This window comes from Oncorhynchus tshawytscha, linkage group LG10, assembly GCF_018296145.1.
Source record: "Oncorhynchus tshawytscha isolate Ot180627B linkage group LG10, Otsh_v2.0, whole genome shotgun sequence".
Classification (NCBI taxonomy): Eukaryota; Metazoa; Chordata; class Actinopteri; order Salmoniformes; family Salmonidae; genus Oncorhynchus; species Oncorhynchus tshawytscha.
Genome location: NC_056438.1, coordinates 25,784,085 through 25,807,620, shown reverse-complemented (window position 1 = coordinate 25,807,620; position 23,536 = coordinate 25,784,085). Strand labels below are relative to the sequence as shown.

At 42.7% G+C, this 23,536-nt stretch overlaps 3 protein-coding genes across 8 annotated transcripts in view; 1 reads left to right on the top strand and 2 right to left on the bottom strand.

Annotated features, from left to right (window-relative positions):
- frem1a (Fras1 related extracellular matrix 1a) overlaps positions 1–4,389 on the top strand; it is a 30,884-nt gene extending 26,495 nt beyond the window's left edge. For 3 of the 4 annotated variants that reach the window (XM_042328396.1, XM_042328399.1, XM_042328397.1), the window contains 10 exons: positions 66–195; positions 407–479; positions 567–716; positions 943–1,169; positions 1,313–1,360; positions 1,456–1,662; positions 1,953–2,084; positions 2,345–2,460; positions 2,544–2,629; positions 2,725–4,389. In XM_042328396.1, the coding sequence (XP_042184330.1) occupies positions 66–195; positions 407–479; positions 567–716; positions 943–1,169; positions 1,313–1,360; positions 1,456–1,662; positions 1,953–2,084; positions 2,345–2,460; positions 2,544–2,629; positions 2,725–2,927 (1,372 nt within the window). In that variant the 3' untranslated portion in view covers positions 2,928–4,389. Of the gene's footprint in view, positions 1–65; positions 196–406; positions 480–566; positions 717–942; positions 1,170–1,312; positions 1,361–1,455; positions 1,663–1,952; positions 2,085–2,293; positions 2,461–2,543; positions 2,630–2,724 lie in introns of those variants that run through there. The other variant, XM_042328400.1, reaches the window with a different exon arrangement.
- Positions 3,084–6,626, bottom strand: LOC112259992 (cytoplasmic aconitate hydratase-like). The gene is made up of 2 exons (XM_024434756.2): positions 6,117–6,626; positions 3,084–5,809 (listed from the first exon to the last, which is right to left on the bottom strand). The coding sequence occupies exons 1-2, from the start codon at positions 6,240–6,242 to the stop codon at positions 5,684–5,686; spliced, it is 252 nt and encodes an 83-aa protein (XP_024290524.1). The 5' UTR covers positions 6,243–6,626; the 3' UTR covers positions 3,084–5,683.
- A 10,163-nt stretch (positions 6,627–16,789) lies between these two features.
- LOC112261047 (U2 small nuclear ribonucleoprotein A') lies at positions 16,790–20,217 on the bottom strand. 3 transcript variants are annotated; one of them, XM_024436403.2, is made up of 5 exons: positions 20,129–20,203; positions 18,771–19,040; positions 18,406–18,585; positions 17,853–17,930; positions 16,790–17,407 (listed from the first exon to the last, which is right to left on the bottom strand). In XM_024436403.2, the coding sequence occupies exons 2-5, from the start codon at positions 18,932–18,934 to the stop codon at positions 17,263–17,265; spliced, it is 567 nt and encodes a 188-aa protein (XP_024292171.1). In that variant the 5' UTR covers positions 18,935–19,040; positions 20,129–20,203; the 3' UTR covers positions 16,790–17,262. The 3 variants fall into 3 exon arrangements, with proteins under 3 accessions (XP_024292171.1, XP_024292173.1, XP_042184369.1); XM_024436405.1 differs by lacking the exon at positions 18,771–19,040 and having other exon boundaries at positions 18,406–18,597; positions 20,129–20,217; XM_042328435.1 differs by lacking the exon at positions 20,129–20,203 and having other exon boundaries at positions 18,771–20,106.
- Positions 20,218–23,536: the final 3,319 nt, after the last annotated feature.

Below are 23,536 nucleotides of genomic sequence, written 5' to 3'. Positions count from 1 at the left end.
GGGTCTTTGGTAAGTGTGTGAAACTGTTTTCACTGTGCTGTGTTCTTCATGGTTCCATGCTGCAGGCTGGAGCTGAAGTGGTCTCGTGTGGAGCTGGCTGTGTCTGAGTACCAGGCATGTGAGAACCAGGGCACTGTCTCACTGGACGTCCTACGGAAAGGCAACATGGCCGAGTCCTCGTACATCACCATCAAGGTTTCTGATCGATCCGTTTCAAACAGTATGATTCTTAGAACAATTCCTGTAATCTAGAAATTCTGCTAAATTGCATATATTCATTCTTGACCTTTTATTTAACCAGGTTAGTCTCGGTGAGGTAAATCGAGTGATAGATGTACACTGTAAATCCATTTTAGTGCCATGAATGTAATGTAACTTTCGGATTCCCCTTTTGTCACTATCTTAGGTGAGAGATGTCACAGCGACTGCTGGAAAGGATTTCACTCTGAGCCCGTCCAGCCTAATCCAGTTTGATCCTGGTACGTGTGGCTTTGGAGTGGGATGTTGATATGAGTTACCATCATAGATTAGGAGATAGGTAACTCAAACCTGTGCTCTCTATGAAGGCGTATCCAAAAGGAGCTGGCGTATTGAAATGACCCAAGATCACCTGGAGGAGGCAGAGGAGACATTTGAAGTGACACTGGTGTCCCCTGAGGGAACCGTAGTAGGCAGCACCTCCAAAGCGCTGGTTAAAATCAAGGACTCTGGGAAAGGTGAACACTAGTGACTAAATCAAATAGAAACCTTTTCCATTGTCTTGTGAGTCAATGCCGTTTCTTTATTTTAATCTAAAAAGGTTGTACATTGTCAAGGTACATTTTTCAAGTTATTGAAACTGGAGGGACCGAGGAAGCCAAAGACTGATAGACAATACACCAACCTTCTATGAAGTATTGACGTGGTTTCAAAATCTCAATGTAAGTCTCTGTGCTTTTCCAGGACAGTGTGGATCCAGTCGGGCCCCTATGGGCTCCAGTCTGGGGGGGAAGCAGGTTCAGTCAGGGCCGTACCCCCAACATGGCTCCATTCATTTGGAGACACTACCCCTTGCCAAGGGAGACCAGCAGATGACCTGGACCCGGGGCGATGGTATGCCCCAGTCTGTGCCCGCTGCTGTGCCCGCCACGCCCAATATGAAACTCAGAGCCATGGCCAACAGAAAGACGGTGAGTTTTTAACTCTGTAACCACCGGTGTGACTGTTATTCTGTTGAGGTTTGTCCCAAGTCTTTGTTCCAAGCCTTCACTCTAAACTATGCTAAACCTAAGAGTTATGTAGTACAACTTGATCATGTATTATCTTCTCACAGATTCCACCATCATCAGTCCATCGTAATGGAACAGACACTGTGTTCATGGTAAGGCTACGACCTTTTGCACTAATCTAACACAGTGAACCCAACCTAGGGACAGCCATCACTGTCTTTCTCTCACTGCCTCTCTGTGGTTGCAGTACCACGGGATCATGTCCGTGCGCCTGGAGGATGACAAGTCTCTGTCTAGGAAGGGAAGGAAGGCTAATATTCAGGTGACCAGCAGAGGGCGGCAGCAACATGCAGCCGCAGCACCACCAGTGGCTCCCAACCTCAACCCTAAACCTGTCCCTAAGACGAAGAGTGACCACTTGCTCCCACGTTCAATGCCTGAGCAGCCCAATAAGGTGAGTCATTGTTACATTGATTCATAACAGTTTCTATATCGTAGCAACTTTAGTACAACACCGGCAATCCCATCGAGAGGTTTGCATCTCGTGGTGTAACAGCTAAGTTAGGATTGAAATCGCCTCAATATAAACAGACACTGAGGGTTATTCAGACATTGGTGGCAGTGGCTATATAAACAAACCCAAAGCATAGATTACAGTCTCTCTCTCTTGGCCTATAAACTACTTCCAATATGATGAACAAATTAACTAAATGTGTTACTTACTCTAATAATTTTGGCCCTCAGGAGCCTTCACCTAGCTCTGGCCCTAAACCCTGTGTCCCAGAGCTGATGGGGCTCCTACACTTTAACCAGAGCTCAGGCGGGCTCCTCCGCTGCAACGGGATCTCCTGGAAGCCCTGGGCTCCCACTGATGAGGTAATCAATCTGGGACGGATGGTGCCGGAAACAGAATAATGTACCCTCGTCAATTGCCCAATTGTATTATGAATATCATACTTAGACTATTTCAGGGTCATAGAGTATGGGCTAACCAAGTCATAGCTCAACATTCTGGGCCACTGTCTTGGACTGAGCTTGATGTGTCTGGGAAACCAGCCCTTAATGGTAGCCATTTCATATTTCAGTAATGAACTCTCACCTCATTGGCCAGCCATTTTCATCCTCCCCCGACACAGATGGTCAGTGCTCAGAATTGTCGTAAGGGCTGGACCTATCACAGTGGCAACTGCTACTTCCTGAGCACCGAGCGCAAGTCGTCGTGGAGCACCGCCATCAGAGCATGCAGGGAGAGGTGAGGAGGGGAACAAGAAACGTGACTTATTGTGCCTTTGTGTTGTAGTAAACTATAATTTCTTATTTCTCCTGTGGTTCCAGTCACCAAGCCAATCTGGTGAGCATTTTTTCCAAGGCTGACATGGACTGGCTGTGGGACTTCAGTGGAAGGAAGCCATTCTGGATAGGTAAAAAGTACCCTGTCCTATTTCCATTGGACGAAAAGTGGCTCAACATGTGTGCGTGCGTCTACCTCACTCACTGTCCTCTCTCCATCTCTCAGGTCTAAACGACAGGGAGAGCCGAGGACGCTGGGAGTGGGTGGGTGGAGAACCCATCACCTACACCAACTGGTGGAAGAGCCCGGCCAGAGGCAAGAGGAAGGGGACCAGGAGGTGTGTTCTGGTGTGGAGGAGGGCCAAGTGGCAGATCAGAGACTGTAAGACAGGCAGGGGACATCTCTACATGTGTTACATCAAGACGTGAGCCGAGGGGGATCCCTACGTTGGATTGATGCTATGAATCGGAACTATTTTCTTTTCACTGCTGTTCCAACAGGAGCTGACCCTCAAGACAAGTTGCATTCATACAGGTAACATCAACCAATCACCCAAAAGGAGATTTACTACGTTACTACAGAGATAGATGAAGAGGTCAGCTTTAATGAAACGGAAGTACTGCATCACATCAGTCGCAAACATGTCACACATGCACCGCTGAAGCTCACGCTTTTCCCAGCTACTGTAGTTTAAAGGGATCGTTCGCTCCAATGACACTGGATTCCTTACCATTCTTAATGTTGAGTAGCTTTAACATGTACCGGACTGTTCACGTGTGTAACAGCTATACTTATTACTATTATTATTGTTGAGTGCTGTAACTGCTCCACTGGTCATCTGTGTAATATTTAATATCTGTGTATAACAAATTGTATTGTGAGTAATGCATACCTCTCAACGTGTACATTTCAAGTATTATTTGATTTCACCGTCTCAAGGTTGTATTCAAATGTACGGTCCTTGATGGTAGTAACACTGTCTTGTCTGAAATCAGTCATAACTGGGTTTGTGGACTATAGTATTTCTGTATTAACAAAATGTAATATTTTATGACTAACAACGTGAGATTCAGGTTACTCTCATCACTGACACTACACTCAATGGCCAGTTTATTAGGTATGCCATCCTGTTCACTAAAATGCTTTGCGCCTACAGACAGTGAGTCACGTGGCCGTGGCTTTCTATATAGAGCAGGCAGACAGGCATCGAGGCAGTCAGTCACAGTTAGATTGAACGTTCGAGTGGGGGGAAACTAGTGACCTAAGCAACTTTGAGCGTGGTATATTAGCTCCAGTATCTCAGAAAGCAGCTCGTTGAAGAGAGGTCGAGGGAGAATGGCAAGAATTGTGCAAGCTAACAGGCGTGCCACAAACTGGCAGATAACGGAAAAACATTGAGTGGAAAAACATTGCCTGTGTCATGCTGATGGCATAGTCAGGATTTTGGCGTCCATGACCCCATCCTGGTGTCAACGGTACAGGCTGGTGGTGGTGCTGTAATGGTGTCAGGAATGTTTTCCTGGCGTGAGGAGCAACGTATTGAGCAACGTTTCCAGATCCCAAAGAATTTGAGCCGTTCTGGATGCAAACGGACGTCCGACCCAGTACTAGATGGGCGCACTTAATACTGGCCACTGAGTGTATATGGTGCCAACTCTACAGTTCACATTATGCCACAGAAACTCAAATACACAAATACAGAAAGGCATCAGCTGCCTTCGAGACAGCATGCAGTTGTGGGATCACTCAGTTGCTTTCTCAAATTACATTGTGACAGTTGCAACATTTTAGCCAGTTACTGTACAGAATTTATTTTAATTTCACATTCCATTTAAAATGTAATGATTTGTATGCAATTATTTTATAAACGTATATTATTCCAGAAATCTATCAGGTTAATCTTTATTTTACTGCTTTATTAGTTATTTTTCAAGAATAGGCTAATAATAGTATGCTAATAATGCTAAATTATTTCAACACAACAATGCTGCATTTGAGTAAAGTAGAAGTTCAACAATTTGACAAACGTAGTCTACTCTGCCCCTGAGCCATATCATGCAGGTTTGCATTTTTCATCATGAATCTTGATCTGGAGGTAGCTCTGCACTGGTCACGTCATAACATTTTATTTTAAGCCTAACCACACTGCTAACCCTAATCTTGAAATTAAGAAGGTAATGTTTTTCTTTCAGGTAATGTTAAGTAATGTTTTTCTTTCATAAATGTTACAATATAGGCAATTTTGACTTTGCAGCTGGCCCATCTAGTGGAAATCGCTCAGTTCTGCCTAATGGACAAGACTCATCCCAATAAACGCCAACCTGCCCATAACATAACAGTTGATATAAATCATTGTGCAATCACTATGAATACATAATAGGCGAAAGCAATATGGTGGATATGTACCAGGAATTCCCCCTGGCCTCTCCAGTTATGGAAAGGAGAACGGGAAGGGGACAGCACTAAGACTATTAGGAGGTAGCCACTAGCCCTGCTATGGCCTTGTAGCAGACAAAATACACATTTTATCCATATCAGAGTGACGAGGTCACAAACAAGTGCGAAATCTCAAAGTAGGCCTTCATTCCAATTTGATAGACAGAAACAATTTGGTCCATAAAACCATTAGTGCTTCAAGAAAATATTAAATGTGGCTTCAGGTCAGAAACGTAATGAGGTTTACTTATATTAATTTGATAGATTGATTTGATTAACTTGCCCCCTGTTACACTAGTACTAGGGTAGCCAAACTCACCATTAGGGTTGAACAATTCTGGTAACTTTCCCAAAATAGGAAAGAAAAAAGGTGCAACATGCGCTCACCATTAACAATGATTTTTTTTTAAGCAAGGTTAAAAGACTAAAATATCGGCCTTCATCAACTTTCCCAAAAAATCCCGGTTGGAGAATTCCTGCATTTCCTGCTCATTCCCTCCTGAATCTACTAACCAGGAGGACCAGGAACAACTGGGAATGAACTGGATGTGGAATTTTGCAACCCTACTCACCAACAGTAATAAGCACTCAGCACTACATAATCAAAGAAGTCCTATAGCTAAACATCTACGGGTTAATGCACTAAAACCAATGGAGACAACATGATGAAAACCAAATGGTAAACTCAAACCAACAGAGGGCGAGTCAGGGCTTTCTGTCTCTCCGTCCCCATGGAGGATGTGCGTATTCAGCGCGGCTTGGTCCCGATGGTGCGCTCCTTGTAGGTCCTGATGGTGCCTCCGTTGTGGCAGTACGTCAGCTCCACGTCTGTGTCGAACCTCATCCTCGCCTGGAATGTTTTGCCCGTGTCGAGCTGTAAGGGAAGGGAAACAGACAGTTGTAGGTTGCTCATAGTCATAAAAAAAGTTGCTCTTTTCAAGTGTATGACAGAATCATAATGTATTAGAGTGTTCATAGAAATCACAAAGTGTTCTTTTTTTGGACTAGGCATCTACTAGCAACTCAGACCTTCGCATAACTCATTAACTCAGAGAGGTTGGGTTAAATGCGGAAGACACATTTCAGTTGACGGCATTCAGTTGTACAACTGACTAGGTGTCCAATTTTCCATTTCCACTGAGAATTTCCCAATTCCCACCCTATGTAATCACCGGTCGTACCTTAATGTCAACAATCACCCTGGGTGTGAGTGGCTCTAGGATGACCACGGTGTAACACACTCGGCCCGTCAGGCCCAGGGTGTCTGCCGTGTCCCCGGCCAGGTACTCCAGAGGGATGACCCCCATGCCCACCAGGTTACTGCGGTGGATCCTCTCATAGCTCTCTGCCAGCACAGCCTTGATGCCCTGGGAGAGGGGAACAGAGGGAAGGGTGACAGGCAGGTAACAGTGGGCATCCACATAACAAACGGTGGCTTGTTCTCAGCTTGTTCTCATAGACTAGATGTAACATAGTAAAGTAAATCCGGCGGACACACAGATTAGTATTAGATACATAAGACAGAAGGTTACATAAGGCAAAGGGGGAAAAAATGTGGTTGGTTGGAGTAGATTGGTAGGCGTATAACGCAAATGGTTGCGTGTTAAAATCTAATAAATGGACAACTTTAGCAACTTTGTAACTAAACTCAGCAAAACAAGAAACGTCCCCTTTTCAGGACCCTGTCTTTCAACGATAATTCGTAAAAATCCAACTAACTTCACAGATCTTCATTGTAAAGGGTTTAAACACTGTTTCCCAGGCCTTTTCCTCACTGACTGAAAAACACCAAAAGAAAGATGCCCAGGGTCCCTGCTCATCTGCGTGAACGTGCCTTAGGCATGCTGCAAGGAGGCATGAGAACTGCAGATGTGGCCAGGGCAATAAATTGCAATGTCCGTACTGTGAGATGCCTAAGACAGCGCTACAGGGAGACAGGCGGACAGCAAATTATCCTTGCAATGGCAGAGCATGTGTAACAACACCTGCACAGGATCGGTACATCCGAACATCAGCCTCTATAAATGTGTAATCAGAAGTCAAACAGTGTTTGTGATTTAATAGCCGCTGCACTGCTGGCATGGGAAGCCAAGGTTATGTGTCCCATCTTTCTCTGTGTCAAAGTGGAACTCTGATAAGAAAGTGCATCTTCGTACCACATAGGGCCTTTCAGAGAAAATGGAATTGAATGACAAGTGCATAAAGAGGTGGCATGACAGTCACCTCATGATGAGGAAAGCGCTGTCCCCCAATGTACTCTCAAAGCTTTCCAAGTACAGCCTATATAGTTATCCAACAACTATCCCATTCTGCATTTTCTACTGATGTTTGATATTTTCTCTAGTCACTGTGTAATGTTATCGAAATGTTCATATAAATGGTAAATGTTGTTATCTAATGTTAGCTAAATTTTATCCCAATAATTATACAGGGGTTAGCCCATACAAATAGAATGAGATTCTATTAGAATGGGAGAATGTAATGATGTGATTCCACCTTACAGGGGGGGATGTTTGGCCTGTTACTTGTTGCAAGGTATCTAACAAGTTGATAAAGCTAGCTGAGGCAATATAATACTAGCCTAGCCAATTAATGTTAGGACCTGGCTGGAACTGAGTCTTCCTGACCAGACACAGCTAACAACATCAGGCTTTCTTTGTGTCATTAAAACATGAGAATAGAGTCGAGAGTGTAATAACATATTAACACATGTAATAATGCACTCACTGACTGTTGTCTGCATGTGGCCTAACCATGCAAACTATAGCTTGCACTCTGTGTCATAACCTCCCCCCGCACAGCGGGCTGACTGAGATAACATATACACTGAACATATACACTGAAATTCCTAAAACACACACTCGACCCCCCTTCTGGATGGGCTCCAAAAACAAAGAACTCTGTCAAGAACCAATGGGATACAGACACCAGGCTGGAGGGGACTGTCTATCACCAACAAGCAACCTACCAGAAGCCAGGACTACCAGAATCTACCTACGTCGTTTCAATGTATAAATTGAACTGCACATCATGTTTCACTCTCTTCTTCCGATAGTTCCCTAAGAACTAGACGAATGGGGCCGTGCAGCACGCTTTGCCAGATATCATTACTCTTGAATAAACGGCCTTTACTATACCTTATCCGCCTTGTCCAGAGTCTCAACTTGGTCTCGTTTCTCATATATCTATTCATCAACAAATTGGTAGCAGAGGATGGTGTAAACCCATGAATTCGGTCCATAGAGAGTTGATGAGAGAAAAGACAAGTTGACGACAGATTCTAGAAAGACGGGCGACCTGTCTACAGGAGCCATCGGGGATTCAACTCGCCTCAGGAAACTGATCAAAGAGCTCGAAACTATAAGGTAGGCAGAGCCGGTTAAATCAAAATCTGCATATTATATCATAGTCAATATCCAAATTATGATCAGGAGTACTGGATGCGTGAGTATGAATTGCTGTTAAATTTATGGAAAAATTATCCGATAACCAAAGGCATTGCGTAATGATATCTGTGTAAATACATTGTCAAGTCTTATTCATATAGTCTGGCAATAGTAGATGTGGCAATCTACTAGGTGTAACGGTGAGGAATTTGATGACAAAATGAAATGAAATGTGATACATTGTGAAGTCTTATTCATATAGTCTGGCAATAGTAGATGTGACAATCTACTAGGTGTAACGGTGAGAATTTGATGAAGTCTTATTCATATAGTCTGGCAATAGTAGATGTGACAATCAACTAGGTGTAACGGTGAGAATTTGATGAAGTCTTATTCATATAGTCTGGCAATAGTAGATGTGGCAATCAACTAGGTGTAACGGTGAGGAATTTGATGACATAATGAAATGAAATGTGATACATTGTTAAGTCTTATTCATATAGTCTGGCAATAGTAGATGTGGCAATCTACTAGGTGTAACAGTGAGGAATTTGATGACTCTGTGAAATTAAATGTGAATGTGATTATGAAATGTTTTGTTAATTGATCGAGACGTATAACCAAGACTGGGACTAGTGGAGTTGGCATCCCACTAGGAGAATCAGTTAATAAGTAAAAAAATGGGACTAGGAGTGAAGGAATTAAACCTGATCTCACCAGATTAATGTCACTGATTGACTGTTTCATGAGACCGAGTGATACTGACCACCGACTCTAAATTTGACCGCCGAATCAAAAGTTTGGGGCGGGGTTGTGCGGCCGCCGTGCTGTGTAACGAATTGATTTCTGTTCCCTTTGTGCTGTTGGTGTAGAATTTGTGCTGTTGGCCTAGAATTTGTGCTGTTGGCCTAGAATTAATTTGACAAATATTATAGAAGGTATCTGAATGCATTGTCACTGACCCAAAAGTAGGCGTTAGGGACACTAACATTTGGCCAGGCAGTAGAAATGTGTGAAGTTGTAGAATTACTCCAATAAACTACACTAGACGCATAATTATCTCGCGAATATCCCTTTTCGATATTATAGTATAGTAATTTTACAAAACTCTTTGTGCACGAGGGTGAAGCACAAGAGATAAGTCTGTGTTGGCACCAGGAATACATCGCTGGTTTCGACCAAGTGACGGGCTAAGTGCACTAAGATAGATATAGGACCCAGACATAGCGAATCGTCAATATGGCCTCAATTACCGTTCCCAAACTCAAATTCAACGAATAATTAGATCAGAGAATACAGGAAAGGGCAGGAGGAAAACAGGAGTATAAATCAATAAAGAAGATATGGGGGGGAATTAGGCTGAGATGGACCCAGGCAGGTTACATTAGTGGAGTTGCCCCGTCAAGGGAGCAACTCAGCGCTATGGAGAGAGAATCCTCTGGTTTATTTAGGGCTTTCTAATTAGCTCCCTAGCAACTAACGTTAACGTAAATTCACGTAAACTCGTACATCGCCTTGGTCCATAGAATTGCCCTTATTTTAGCGCCCCAAAAACGTAATACTTCCAGATCAACTGTAATGTCAATACCATTGTAAAGAACAATTTCTCCCCTTTCTAACAGAATCAATTACATGACCTAAACGCTGCCCGTTTCTGCATAATTCAAGCAGGCAATGAGCCCCGTTGGGTCTTTTTAAAAATGGCGGGTGGGGAAGCGAAACTAATGCTTCATAGTGAGAAGGAGAGATGTGTGGGGAATTTTTTTTTTTTCACTCAATCTGTCCAACTTATCACCTTATCGCCTCTAAATTGTAAATAAAACACTATAAAGAGTTTATATAATGTGTCATTACATACCTATTTGAAGGTTTGTGTCGAATTTGAATCGGGTTTTTAGGGCGGTGCTAAAGTGATCTTAGAAGTAAACAGAGGCTTTGAGAATGATGATCACATGCAATGATGATGCAAAAAATGACTAGGTACCCTTACCCCTGTCACTGTCAATTTCTTGTTTTTAAAGGATGAAAGAAGTGCTACACCTGGTGGAGAGAGATTGTAAGACAGAAATAGTTGCTTTGTGCGTGCTGTACGTTACGACATGACACGTCAAGATGTAACAGAGCGTCCATTTTTTCAACTTTTCTCCAATACTATAGAACCATTAACGTGTCGATCAACGCTTGAATAGAAACCTAGTTCACACCCCTGATTTCGACGTCAACAAAGTCGCTACAGTCCCATTAGTTTTCTTTGTAGCCTCGTTTGAATGTTGCGGTTGCGCACATTTGTACAGAATGGGGTGAGTTTACGTTATATAGTAACTATAGCCTGGTTATCGCGCAAGTTTTGAAGAGCAATCAACGTTACTGGCTAGCTAGTTATGCTGTCACAGCCCTCGACCTCAAATGCAGTAATTTTACTTTAAAAGCATATGGTCAAGGTAACAAATAATTGCAACAAAAAAAAACAATAGTCACATATACCAATTTTCTTCTCTGTACAGCTGAAGTGGGCAGAAGGGTAGCTAATGACGTTGGATCGTCACTAGTTATTATTCAAATGTGATTTTGAACTGCTAACACACTGCTAACCTCATGCCAAAAATGTCATGATTTTTTACTATAATTTCCACGTGCACGTAAATGCAGAGCAAAAGATGATGGTGTCCATGCCAGAAACCGAAGTAGTGAGTGAGACAAGTTAACATTTGTTTTTGTTTTCTTTCTGAATGGTTAACTCATAATATGGATGATAAAATCTTTTTCAAATAGTGTTGGGCAGGTGTTTTTCTGATCTGACCAACCACTGCTCAGAATCTCAGAAAAGTCCAAACAAGCTAGTATATTTTTGCATTGAAAGACTATAGGCCAGTCACCTGTATAGCTCGATTGCTAATGTATGACATAATTTCTTACCTTACTCAATAGATTAATCTTATCACATGAATATCCATTTAGACAAGGTATGTCATTGTCTACCATCCATTTAAAACCGCATCAGAACTCAAGGTCATGTGCTGTGTATTACTTTTTATTACAGTTAATGTCTTAACGTTTAATGCCACAAGATAAAGATGTATCATTACTTGTTTTAAATAGATGTATAGAGGGCTTGCAGTTGTCACAAATCACCTAGCAACTGCACCAAGCGCCATATTAGAAGACCAAACTCAGTAGCTCTGTTCGAAGACCCATACTAACATACTGTATACTACATACTTAATGAGTATATACTACATACTATATGCTATTAGTTCATTTTAGTATACTGTAAACAAACAGTATGCTTTCAGTTGAGCGTACTAGCTCTTCGCCTGTCTACCGGAAGTTGATGCTTGCTAGTGTAGCTAGTTAGCTAGTTAGACATCTTACGACTTCGGGTGTGTTCTTCAATTCAATTTGGAGTGCCAGAGTGTGCTCGTAAATTCAAGCACCCAAGCTAACGTTGGCTAGCTTTCTAGCTACTTCCAGACACAAATCAGACCACTCTGACCATTTTACTCGCCCTAGCAGAGCTGGTTAGGCTGTTTACATGTTATCCAGGGCGTTGGTGACTGTAACTGTGCTGCTGGCAACAATTTAATGACGCTTTTTTCCCGCCGTTTACTGACACCGGCCATATTCAACAGGTGTTCAGCGCTCGTAAATTCATTATTCTGGCTCTGGTACACCCAGACGAGTGCTCTGAAATGGGAGTAGATAGCCAGAGCGAATTCACGAAAGCATGCGAATGTCCATTAAGAACGCACAATGACTACACCATTTAGCTAAGCTAAGAATGACAGGAATAATCAAGTAAATATACGTTGCATATTTAGATAGCATATCATTACAGCAGTATGTACCGGTATGTTAGCTAGCTACCTAACGTTAGTTGACTACTTATGCATCAAACTTGTCACTTTTAACTATAGGCTATGTGGTTTGTAAAGACAGCGTTACTAACAAAGACAGCATAACTAACAAAGACAGCATAACTAACAAAGACAGCTTAACTAACAAAGACAGCATAACTAATAAATTGTCCCAGGGGGAGAAAGGTTGCACTGCACCGGGACAGGTTAGCGCCATACAGAGGGGCATCTTCTCCCCAAACCACAGGGACCCCCACAATTCCCCTCTCTGGCAATGACATTCCCCAGGCTCCAGACAGTCCACTCCCCCAGTCTCCCTCCCTGTGTCACCGCGTGGTTCCCCAGAGCCACAGACTGTATTCTCCATTCCCTCATCCTTGTCCCCCATGTCCCTGCCTTCATCACCTGGGCCCCAGAAGGGCAGCCCCCTGTTTCACATCTGGACACTCTGTGACCATAACGGCCACGCAGGCAAAGGAGACCCCCGGATCGCTTCAGAGACTTTGTTTGTTCCCTCGGGGATGAGGGACTTTGTGGTGGGGGGGCTATGTAGCAACCCGCACAACCAGCTGTGTGTTATGCTGTTAGTTGGTTGTGTTGTACTTACCAGTACCCAGTGTTCGTGGGGTTCGACATGCCAATCAACATGCTATCTGCCATGTTTTAGCCATTGTTCTCTCTCTTACGCTTGGTCTTCACAAGAGAAGGTCACGGTTGTTTTATACTGGTACCTTTCATTTATTTGGCGTGGGCTATGGCCAAACAGTAGCCTGTGTGGGAGTTGGGAATAAACCATGAATTGTAAACTCAACCCTCTGTCTGGACAATTATGATCTAGCCAGGTCATTACAATGCTATATACTCAATTCACATCACAAATGGTTCAGTTAGTATGAGTATTCGAACACAGCTAGTCTGTTGTTTGTCCTCCAATTGTTCACATGGCTGGCTGCGTTTAGCTGCTGCCGGAAACTTAAGATTTCCCATTATTTCGTTTTTCTAAGGACCCTGAAAATGGAGGCAATGGGAGAACCTATTCAAGTACTGTAAGTAAATATATTTTGAAAATGATCAAAAATGATAGCTAGCTAGCTTGCTACAGAAGCGTAATGTGCATGCTAAATCAAATTAGCTGCTAACGTAATGCTTGCTAGTTAGCTAACTTTACATACTGTATAGCTAGCTACGTGAATTAAATATCAACAGCTTGCTAACTTCATATTAGCTAGATAGCTATGTTGATGTATTTATCATTGTAACTCCAAATGCATTTGTAGCGAGGTAGATAGGTAGCTAGCTAACAGCCATGGAAGAGGGTGAAGATTTGCTAGCATTTCCAGCTGTGAGAGAAGGGAGAGTAGGCTACTCTGGATAGGGCATGTACACTACAAGAACAAAAGTATGTGGACACCTGCTTGTCGAACCTCTCATTACAAAATCATGGGCATTAATATGGAGTTTGTCCCTCCTTTGCTGCTATAACAGCCTTCACTCTTCTGAGAAGGCTTTCCACTAGATGTTGGAACATTGCTGCAGGGACTTGCTTCCATTCAGCCACAAGAGCATTAGTGAGGTCGGGCACTGATGTTGAGCGATTAGGCCTGGCTCGAAGTCGACATTCCAATTAATCCCAAAGGTGTCCGATGGGGTTGTGGTCAGGGCTCTGTGCAGGCCAGTCAAGTTCTTCCACACCGTTCTTGACAAACCATTTCTATATATACCTCGCTTTGTGCACGGGGGCATACTGAAACAGGAAAAGTCCTTCCCCAAACTGTTGCCACAAAGTTGGAAGCACAGAATCATCTAAAATGTCGTTGTATGCTGTAGCATTAAGATTTCCCTTCACTGAAACTAAAGGGCCTAGCCCAAACCATGAAAGACAACCCAGATCCTTCTTCCTCCTCCACCAAACATTGCATTTGGCACTATGCGTTCGGGCAGGTAGCCGACATTCCAGTTAAATCATCCCAAACCCAGATTCGTTCATCGGACTGCCAGATGGTGAAGCTTGATTCATAGCAGAGCAGAAATTTGACTAACTGACTTGTTGGAAAGATGGCTGAGCTCTTCAGTAAGGCCATTCTACTACCAATGTTTGTCTATAGAAATTGCATATCTGTGTGAAAAATGTTATACCCCTGTCAGTGACCGGTATAGCTGAAATAGCCGAATCCACTAATTTGAAGGGATGTCCACACACTTTTGTATGCAGTGCATTCAGAAAGTATTCAGAACCCCCTTCCCTTTTTCCACATTTTGTTACGTTACAGCCTTATTCTAAAATTGATTAAATTATTTGTTTGTCTCGTCAATCTACACACAATACCCCATAATGACAAAGCGAAAACATTTTTTTTAAACATTTTTACAAATGTAAAGAATAATTTTTAAAAATCTAAACCTATTTACAGAAGAAGACTCAAATTGAGCTCCGGTGCATCTTGTTTCCATTGTCTGTAGGGTACCAAAATTGTCTGTAGGGTACCAAAACATTTTTGCAGTGTTGAAGGTCACCAAGAACACAGTGGCATCCATCATTCTTAAATGGATGAAGTTTGGAACCACCAAGACTCTTCCTAGAGCTGGCCACATGGCTAAACTGAGCAATCGGGGGAAGAAGGGCCTTGGTCAGGAGGTGATCAAGAACCAGATGCTCACTCTGACAGAGCTCCAGAGTTCCTCTGTGGAGATCGGAGAACCTTCCAGAAGGACAACCATTTCTGCAGCACTCCACCAAACAGTTCTTTATGGTAGAGTGGCCAGGCAGAAGCCACTCCTCAGTAAAAGGCACATGACCGTCTGCTTGGAGTTTGCCAAAAGGCACCTAAAGGACTCTGACCATGAGAAAGAAGATTCCCTAGTCTGATGAAACCAAGATTCAACTATTTGGCCTGAATGCCAAGCATCACATCTGGAGGAAACCTGGCACCATCCCTACGGTGAAGCATGCTGAGGGGTTGTTTTCCAGCGGCAGGGACTGGGATACTAGTCAGGATCGAGGCAAAGATGAACAGAGCAAAGTACAGAGAGATCCCTGATAAACTTCTCCAGATCGCTCAGGTCTTCAGACTGGGGCGAAGGTTCACCTTCCGACAGGACAACAACTCCGCAACCAAGACAACGCAGGATTGGCTTCGGGACATGTCTCTGAATGTCCTTGAGTGGCCCAGCCAGAGCTCGGACTTGAACCCGATCGAACATCTATGGAGAGACCTGTAAATAGCTGTGCAGCGACGCTCCCCATCCATCCTGACAGAGCTTGTGAGGATCTGCAGAGAATAATGGTGTGCCAATACAGGTGTGCCAAGCTTGTAGCATCATATCCAAGAAGACTCGAGGCTGTAATCACTGCTTCAACAACAATTTTGTAAATATGTTTTTGTTATTTTTTTATTCTTTACATTTGTAAAAATTCTAAAAATGTTTTCTTTTTGTCATTATGGGGCATTGTGAGTAGATTGAGGTGGAAAACAATGTAATCCATCAAGCGGTATGATTAAACTGGCTCTCATGAGTACTGCCACAGGAAAGAGGCGGCAGGGTAGCCTAGTGGTTAGAGCGTTGGAATAGTAACCGAAAGGTTGCAAGTTCGAATCCCCGAGCTGACAAGGTACAAATCTGTCGTTCTGCCCCTGAACAGGCAGTTAACCCACTGTTCCTAGGCCGTCATTGAAAATAAGAATTTGTTCTTAACTGACTTGCCTAGTAAAAAAAAAAAAAAAAGGAAGACCCAGATTTACCTCTGCTGCAGAGGATAAGTTCATTAGAGTTACCAGCCTCAACTTGCAGCCCATATAAATGCTTCATAGAGTTCAAGTCACAGACATCTGAACATCAACTGTTCAGAGGAGACTGTGTGAATCAGGCCTTCGTGGTCAAATGTCTACAAAGAAACCACTAAAGGACACCAATAAGAAGAAGAGAATTGCTTGGGCCCAGAAATGTGTCCTTTTGTCTGGAGTCCAAATTGGGGAGATACAGAGTAAGTGAACAGATGATCTCTGCCAGTGTGGTTCCAAACGTGAAGCATGGAGGAGGTGTGATGGTGTGGGGGTGCTTAGCTGGTGATACTGTCTGTGATTTATTTAGAATTCAAGGCACACTTAACCAGCATGGCTACAACAGCATTCTGCAGCTATACACCAAACCATCTGGTTTACGCTTAGTCCCACTATCATTTGTTTTTCAACAGGACAATGACCCAACACACCTCTAGGATGTGTAAGGGCTATTTGACCAAGGAGGGGCATGATGGAGTGCTGTATCAGATGACCTGACCTCCACAATCCCCCGACCTCAACCCAATTGAGATGGTTTGGGCTGAATTGGACCGCAGTGAAGGAAAAGCAGCAAAATAGTGCTCAGCATATGTTGGAACTCCTTTAAGACTGTTGGAAAATCATTCCAAGTAGAGCTGGTTGAGAGAATGCCAAGAGTGTGCGAAGCTGTCATCATGGCAAAGGGTGGCTACTTTGAAGAATCTAAAATATGTTCCGATTTGTTTAACACTTTCTTTTTGGTAACTACATGATTCCATATGTGTTATTTCATAATTTTAATGTCTTCACAATTATTCTACAATGTAGAAAATAGTAAAAAATAAAGAAAAACCCTTGAATGATTAGGTGTGTCCAAACTTTAGACTGATACTGTATATTTCCTGAGCATTCTTATATCTTTTAGAAAAAGGACAGACACTTGTTCCTAATGATTTATTTTCTGACTGTCTTTTTAGCCATTTATGAATGTGTTATTCAATGTATTTCTATGTGCTATAGTAGTAAAGGCCAAATTCAATATTTTAGCAAATATGTGTTGTACCTGAAGGGGTCCTAAAATTCCAAATCAAATAGCTAAATGCTCCATAGCATGACCATCTTAAAACAATTCCATATTTCAGCTTAGAACCCCCTCAACCAAAGTCATAAGATAAGTTATCCCATTTTAATTTTGATAAACATGTTGAAAATATATTTGAAATTATGCTAACTTGCCTTGAACTAGTTATCTATCTATACAATGATTATTTTTCTCATCTTGATAAATCTTTGAAGTTCAGTTCGATAGGGAGCAGTGTTATGGAGGGTTTAATGTTGAAGTTCCTTCCTCTTTTTGCTGCCTTCCCTGGTCCTCTGCATCCTATAGGTCTTCTTAGCCTGCGCTCTCTCTTTCTCCAAAACCTCAGTGTCATCCAGGATCTTCAGGCTTGGGATCTGACTGATCACATACTGCCTGTGTGGCCAGAGGAGGAATATGTTGGTGGGCGAGACACAAAAAGCATAAAGCACATTATTTCATACTGTAGTAATGACAGAACATATTGATGAGGAACAGTAAGTCTGGTATGTAGCAGGGGTCGGTAACAGGCGGCCCGCGTTCCAAAACCGACCCGCAAGTGTTTTTGTGTGTGTAGATTGATGCGGGAAAAAAACAATTTAATCAATTTTCGAACAAGTCTGTAACGTAACAAAATGGAAAAAGTCAATGGGTGTGAATACTTTCCGAATGCACTGCATATCACACAATTTTAACTCCAACTTATTTTGAGCTATAGAATCATGTCATATTCCTATGACCTGTGGAGGTTACACAACACATCCTTCTCATCTGAATCTAAAAAGACACCTGATCAAAGAGGTGCAGCTTTAGTGTATCAGCTGTGTTCACTCAAGCTCACCTGTAGTCTATGTACTGGTCTAGACTCCCTCCATTGAAGTAGCTGGGTGCTGATTCGTTGTTCATCATGCTGAGAATCCTACAGGAAGTAAAAACATCCAGAGGTCAGAAAACAACACTTAAATGCCGAGTCACCTTACTCCTTTACATACAGTGAGGGAAAAAAGTATTTGATCCCCTGCTGATTTTGTACGTTTGCCCACTGACAAAGAAATGATCACTATAATTTTAATGGTAGGTTTATTTGAACAGTGAGAGACAGAATAACAACAAAAATATCCTGAAAAACTCATGTCAAAAATGTTATAAATTGATTTGCATTTTAATGAGGGAAATGCATGTGACATTAAAACTTGAAAATGGTATTTGTGTTCTGGTTTCATGTTTTTTTATGTTGTATTAACATGTCTGTTCAATGCTCCACAATGTTGCACCCTACTGAACGCAGTTTGGAATGAAAACAACAAAGATGTTGGCTTCAACAGATACTGTCACCCAGGCAAAAACACACACGCACACACTGCCCCAATGGCTTCAGTAAAAGCCAGTCTTACTTGATGTTGGGGAACTTGCTTCGGATCTCCTCAACGAAGATGGGCAGGTTGCCGACCTTGTTCTTGTTGATCCACACGGTGGTGACACTAGGCATGTAGGGGAACTTGACGTGGGACGAGTAGCTGTTGCAGTCCAGGATCAGAGTGCTGAGCTTCTCCAGTTCACCCAAGAGAGCTGGGCTCCGTTGGCAGCTGAATGAAGGAGAAACATTGCCAGGTAGACTGTGTGTTAATAGTATAGTACACATGCATAGCATGTCTCTGATTGGTGCATGAAAGAGAGAGATGGAATTCAGATGTGTGTGTGTGTGTGTAGCACATGTGTATTTGCCTCTGTCTCTACAGGGCTCAGAGCAGAAGGATACTCCTCCAGCAGGTTGTAGCTGAGGTCCAACACTTCCAGGGTGTCTCGCTGGGCTAGTATGACTTCGTAGGGGATCTCTAGCAATCCCTGGTAGGCAAAGGAGAGACTCCGAAGCCCCAGCACCGGGCCTGGCTGACCGGGCTGACCAGGCCCCCCTGTCTCCATGGCCAAGAGGCAGAGCTACAGCCTCCCAACACCTCACTTCTCGGTGTCAACTAGCCAGATTACCAGGGGATTCAGATACATGGCGCCATAACTCCCAATATCCACCCTCAAATCAAAACGACAAGGGCATCATGGTTTAGTTATTGAGAGTACTAATTACCAAAACCTATTTTCCAGGAGTTAAACATAAACAAGCAGCCAAAATGCTAATCGCTCACCTAAACATCTGCTGAATTGTACATATTGACAAGACTGACAAGATAGTTAAATCAGTTGATGTCCCAGGGAAACCTGGGTTCAAATACTATTTGTAATCTTTTACGTACTTTAAGCGTTTGCTTCAGCCTGCCTGGGTTGCTATGTGGGTGGGGTTTGCAACAGGGAAGCTCAATGAAGCACAGCTAAAGTATTTTGAAATGATTTCAAATGGCATTTGGTCCCAGATCTGAATCAGTCAATGATCGGAGGGATTGCATGGAAACCAGCAGCTGCAGTAGACCTTCAGGACCAAAATTGTATAACCATTCCAAAATCTAGAACCATTTATCACCTTTGAGATGTGTTGGTCCATCTTGAATTTTGGAATGTTGACATGAGTTCATTACAGCACTGTTACAAGGGTAGAAAGAATACACTAACAAGCATTTTATGGCTAGAGGAACATAATACAGTAGTTTACCGTCAGTGAGGTGGTTCGGTTATCATTCAGTTCACCCTTCTTTATTTGTAGAATACAGTAGATCAACAGCAGTGTCTGTTGTCATGTGCTACTATAAAGTCCATTCACCATTAGATCGGGGCTGAGAGTATTGGAGTCCAGGAGGCTATGAATGAATGACCCACTCTGTTAGAAAACCAGGCGAAATGCCAGTGCATGTAATTCCCTCAGTGAAATGTTTTTCTCCAGGCAGATTAGCCCTCTCATGGTTCTACAAACATCTTTAAATCTTGCCATTTGAAATAATTATATGAAAAAGCTACGGTTGTATGGTCAGCAACTCTTAAAAAACAATCTGGATCGCTCACGAATGACACCACGGGTGCAGCAAAGCTGTCTCTCAAACTTGTCAGAGATACATAGGAACATTCATAGAAGCAGGTCAGTTCAAATAGGCAAACATGATTTCACAAACAATACATACAGCACATGAACAGATCTATATACAGGTAATCATTCCATTTGACCCAACTCACCGCGATGTGTGGTTTTCAGGCAGCTTTACCGGCTGAGATGCAGTCCGCTCACTGCACATAAAAGGCACTCATTCATGGCTCAGCTCTGGATCACAAGATCCGGATAATCACATTGGCCGTTAACCCCTTCCTGTCCACGGGTTCTCCCAAAGGCCAAGACCCGGCATAACAAGTGGCGTAACAATATGTTACATTTCAGATAGAAATGTAATGAATAGAGTTGACACGATTCCTTATTCCACGTGTCAGAGAGCCATGTTCATTCTACATAATACATTTCTCTCTAAATGTTCCACAATGTACTGGCCCAGTTAATGTACTGGCCCAGTTATTCCCAAACAAAAATAGTTTATAGTTATTCTTCTAGTCAAGGGATACCGTGACGAGATCCTGAGGCCCATTGTCATGCCTTTCATTCACCGCCATCGCCTCATGTTTCAGCATAACACACGGCCAGCCTCATGTTGCGAGGATCTGTACATAATTCCTGGAAGCTGAAAATGTCCCAGTTGTTCCATGGCCTGCATACTCACCAGACATGTTATGTGTACAATAGCGTGTTCCAGTCATGTGTACAATAGCGAGTTCCAGTCATGTGTACAACAGCGTGTTCCAGTTCCCGTCAATATCCAGCAACTTCGCACAGCCATTGAAGAGTGGAAAAACATTCCACAGGCCATAATCAACAGCCTGATCAACTCTATGCGAAGGAGATGTGGCAAATGGTCACACCAGATACTGATTGGGTGTCTGATCCACGCCCCTACCTTTAAAAAATAAAAATCAGTGACTAGCATATCTATACTCCTAGTGATGTGAAATCCATAGATTAGGGCCTAATGCTTTTATTTAAATTGACTGATTTCTTTATATGAACTGTAACTCAGTAAAACCTTTGAAATTGTTGCATGTTGCGTTTATTTTTGGTTCAGTGTACTTTAGAATACTAATAGATACTGCACATTTCCCCTGAAATAAGCAATATAACACTAAACAATATTACTGGCTAAAATAACACAGCAAATGTAACAGTAACAGTATCTATATACATGTTATTAAAGGTAGACTCAGTGATATGATGTAGATGCAGAAAGTAAACAGCATAGTGGGTTAATTTCCGCAACCACTAAGCGATTTGAAGTGTGAGGCTCAACTTCTCAGCTGTTTTAGTCCCCTGGTAACCACGCTGTGAACAGCAGGGATGTTGATGTTCTCATAGAACAAAACGTATAAGATCTCCAAAGCCTGTATTAACCTCAGACCTTATTTTCTGTGTTTTTCTCCATTCTTTCTCCATACATTTTCCCCAAAGGAATGGCTGAACGACCCAGACTCATTTCCGGGTTTTAGTACTATTCGGGGAAATGGCCTCTCGCTCTGACGCACCTCGCTCCTTGGCTCTTATTTGGTTGCCAACTCAGCCATCAATCGGTAAGTCTCCGCTCTCTACTGTATATCTACTGGATTTGTTGTTGTAGTCTCTGGGTTCCTGCTTTGGCTAGATTAATTGGTTTTGATTTCTGGCTTATTACTTAGTTATGTCAACCATGGTGGTTGGCTAGTTAGCTGGCTAGGCTAGCATGCATACTAAAATAACTAACTTTATCTGGCTGGCTTGCTTGCCAGCTAAGATAACTGCATATACAGCACCTTCGGAAAGTATTCCGACCCCTTGACTTTTTCCGCATTTTGTTACGTTACAGCCTTATTCTAAAATGTATTAAATACAAATAAATCCTCAGCAATCTGCCCACAATACTCCATAGTGAAAACAGGTTTTAATAAATGTTTGCAAATGTATTAAACATTTTAAATGTAATAAACATTGTTAATGTAATATCACATTTATATAAGTATTCCGACCCTTTGCTATGACACTCAAAATTGAGCTCAGGTGCATCTTGTTTTCACTGATCACCTTTGATGTTTTTACAACTTGATAGGATTCCACCTGTGGTATATTCAAATGATTGGACATGATTTGGAAAGGCAAACACCTGTCTATTTAAGGTCCCACAGTTGATAGTGCATGTCCGAGCAAAAACCAAGCCATGAGGTCAAAATAATTGTCCGTAGTGCTCCGCGACAGGATAGTGTCTGGGGAAGGGTATTAAAAAGATTCTGCAGCATTGAAGGTCCCCAAGAACACAGTGGCCTCCATCATTCTTAAATGCAAGAAGTTTGGAACCACCAAGACTCTTCCTAGAGCTGGCCACACGGCCAAACTGAGCAATCAGGGAAGAAGGGCCTTGGTCAGGGAGGTGACCAAGAACCCGATGCTCAATCTGACAGTGCTTCAGAGTTCCTCTGTGGAGATGGGAGAACCTTCCAGAAGGACAACCATCTCTGCAGCCCTCCACCAATCAGGTCTTTATTGTAGAGTGGCCAGGCGGAAGCCACTCCTCAGTAAAAGGCACATGACAGCCCACTTGGAGTTTGCCAAAAGGCACCTAAAGATTCTCTGGTCTGAACCAAAATTAAACTATTTGGCCTGAATGCCAAGCGTCTGGAGGAAATCTGGCACCATCCCTATGGTGAAGCACAGTGCTGGCATGGTGGAGAGTAGTCAGGATCGAGGCAAAGATGAACGGCACAAAGTACAGAGAGATCCTTGATGAAAACCTGCTCCAGAGTATTCAGGACCTCAGACTGGGGCAAAGCTTCCCCTTCCAACAGGACAATGACCCTAAGCACCTTCATGATGTTGCCCTGTTGGGTGAGGTATATGACCTCCCCTATAAATACCCTTCCCCCTTCTCCCTCCACTCTACAGAATGGACTCTTGGAAAGCCCTTTGTTACCACAGAGAAAGGATGGTAACATCAAAAGGTTGGGGAATGGAACATTATTTCCCTTCCTCAACCAGTTGAAAGTGTCTGTTGGTACTTAAAGAATATTACCGGTATGTCAGATCAGTTGTTGTCTGGGACATTATATCTGATGATAGGACGACATAAATTGGATCTAGGAAAGTCTACACATTCTAGGTATCAGATTCACATGGAATTGTTGTGCCATTGAAATGTTTAAATATGAAACTATTTGTGAAAGATTCCATTTAATTTTAACCTCCTAAATAAGATAATTGTTTCACAGTATAACTTAGGCCCAGTCAGTGGCCACACCCAAGTGAACAGACATTGGTTGAGAACTATGAAACACGCCCTTCTCTCCCCAGTACAAAAGCCTGTTGACGGGAGTCAACCTTAGTTCCTGATGACGTGAGGACTGCTGTCCGTACATTTAAAAGGGCTAATTTCAACTACAACCTAACGTAATTTACAAGAGACAAGATAACGTGGAGGTGAGATTGCCACGTTAGAATTGTGAATTTCGACTAGACCAGCCAGAATACAGTGCAAGGTGATTATGGCAGAATGGTATGAACTTTGAACTATTATTCCCCAA

Bases quoted from the DNA above. Each gene is read 5' to 3' on its own strand.
- LOC112259992 (XM_024434756.2), bottom strand. From the start codon at position 6,242: ATGGGGGTCATCCCTCTGGAGTACCTGGCCGGGGACACGGCAGACACC. The intron at 5,810-6,116 runs GTACGACCGGTG...CTTCCCTTACAG, and splicing joins GGGTGATTGTTGACATTAAG to CTCGACACGGGCAAAACATT.
- LOC112261047 (XM_024436403.2), bottom strand. From the start codon at position 18,934: ATGGAGACAGGGGGGCCTGGTCAGCCCGGTCAGCCAGGCCCGGTGCTG. The intron at 17,931-18,405 runs GTAAGACTGGCT...TACTTCCTGTAG, and splicing joins AGCAAGTTCCCCAACATCAA to GATTCTCAGCATGATGAACA. The intron at 17,408-17,852 runs GTGAGCTTGAGT...CTGGCCACACAG, and splicing joins GACCAGTACATAGACTACAG to GCAGTATGTGATCAGTCAGA.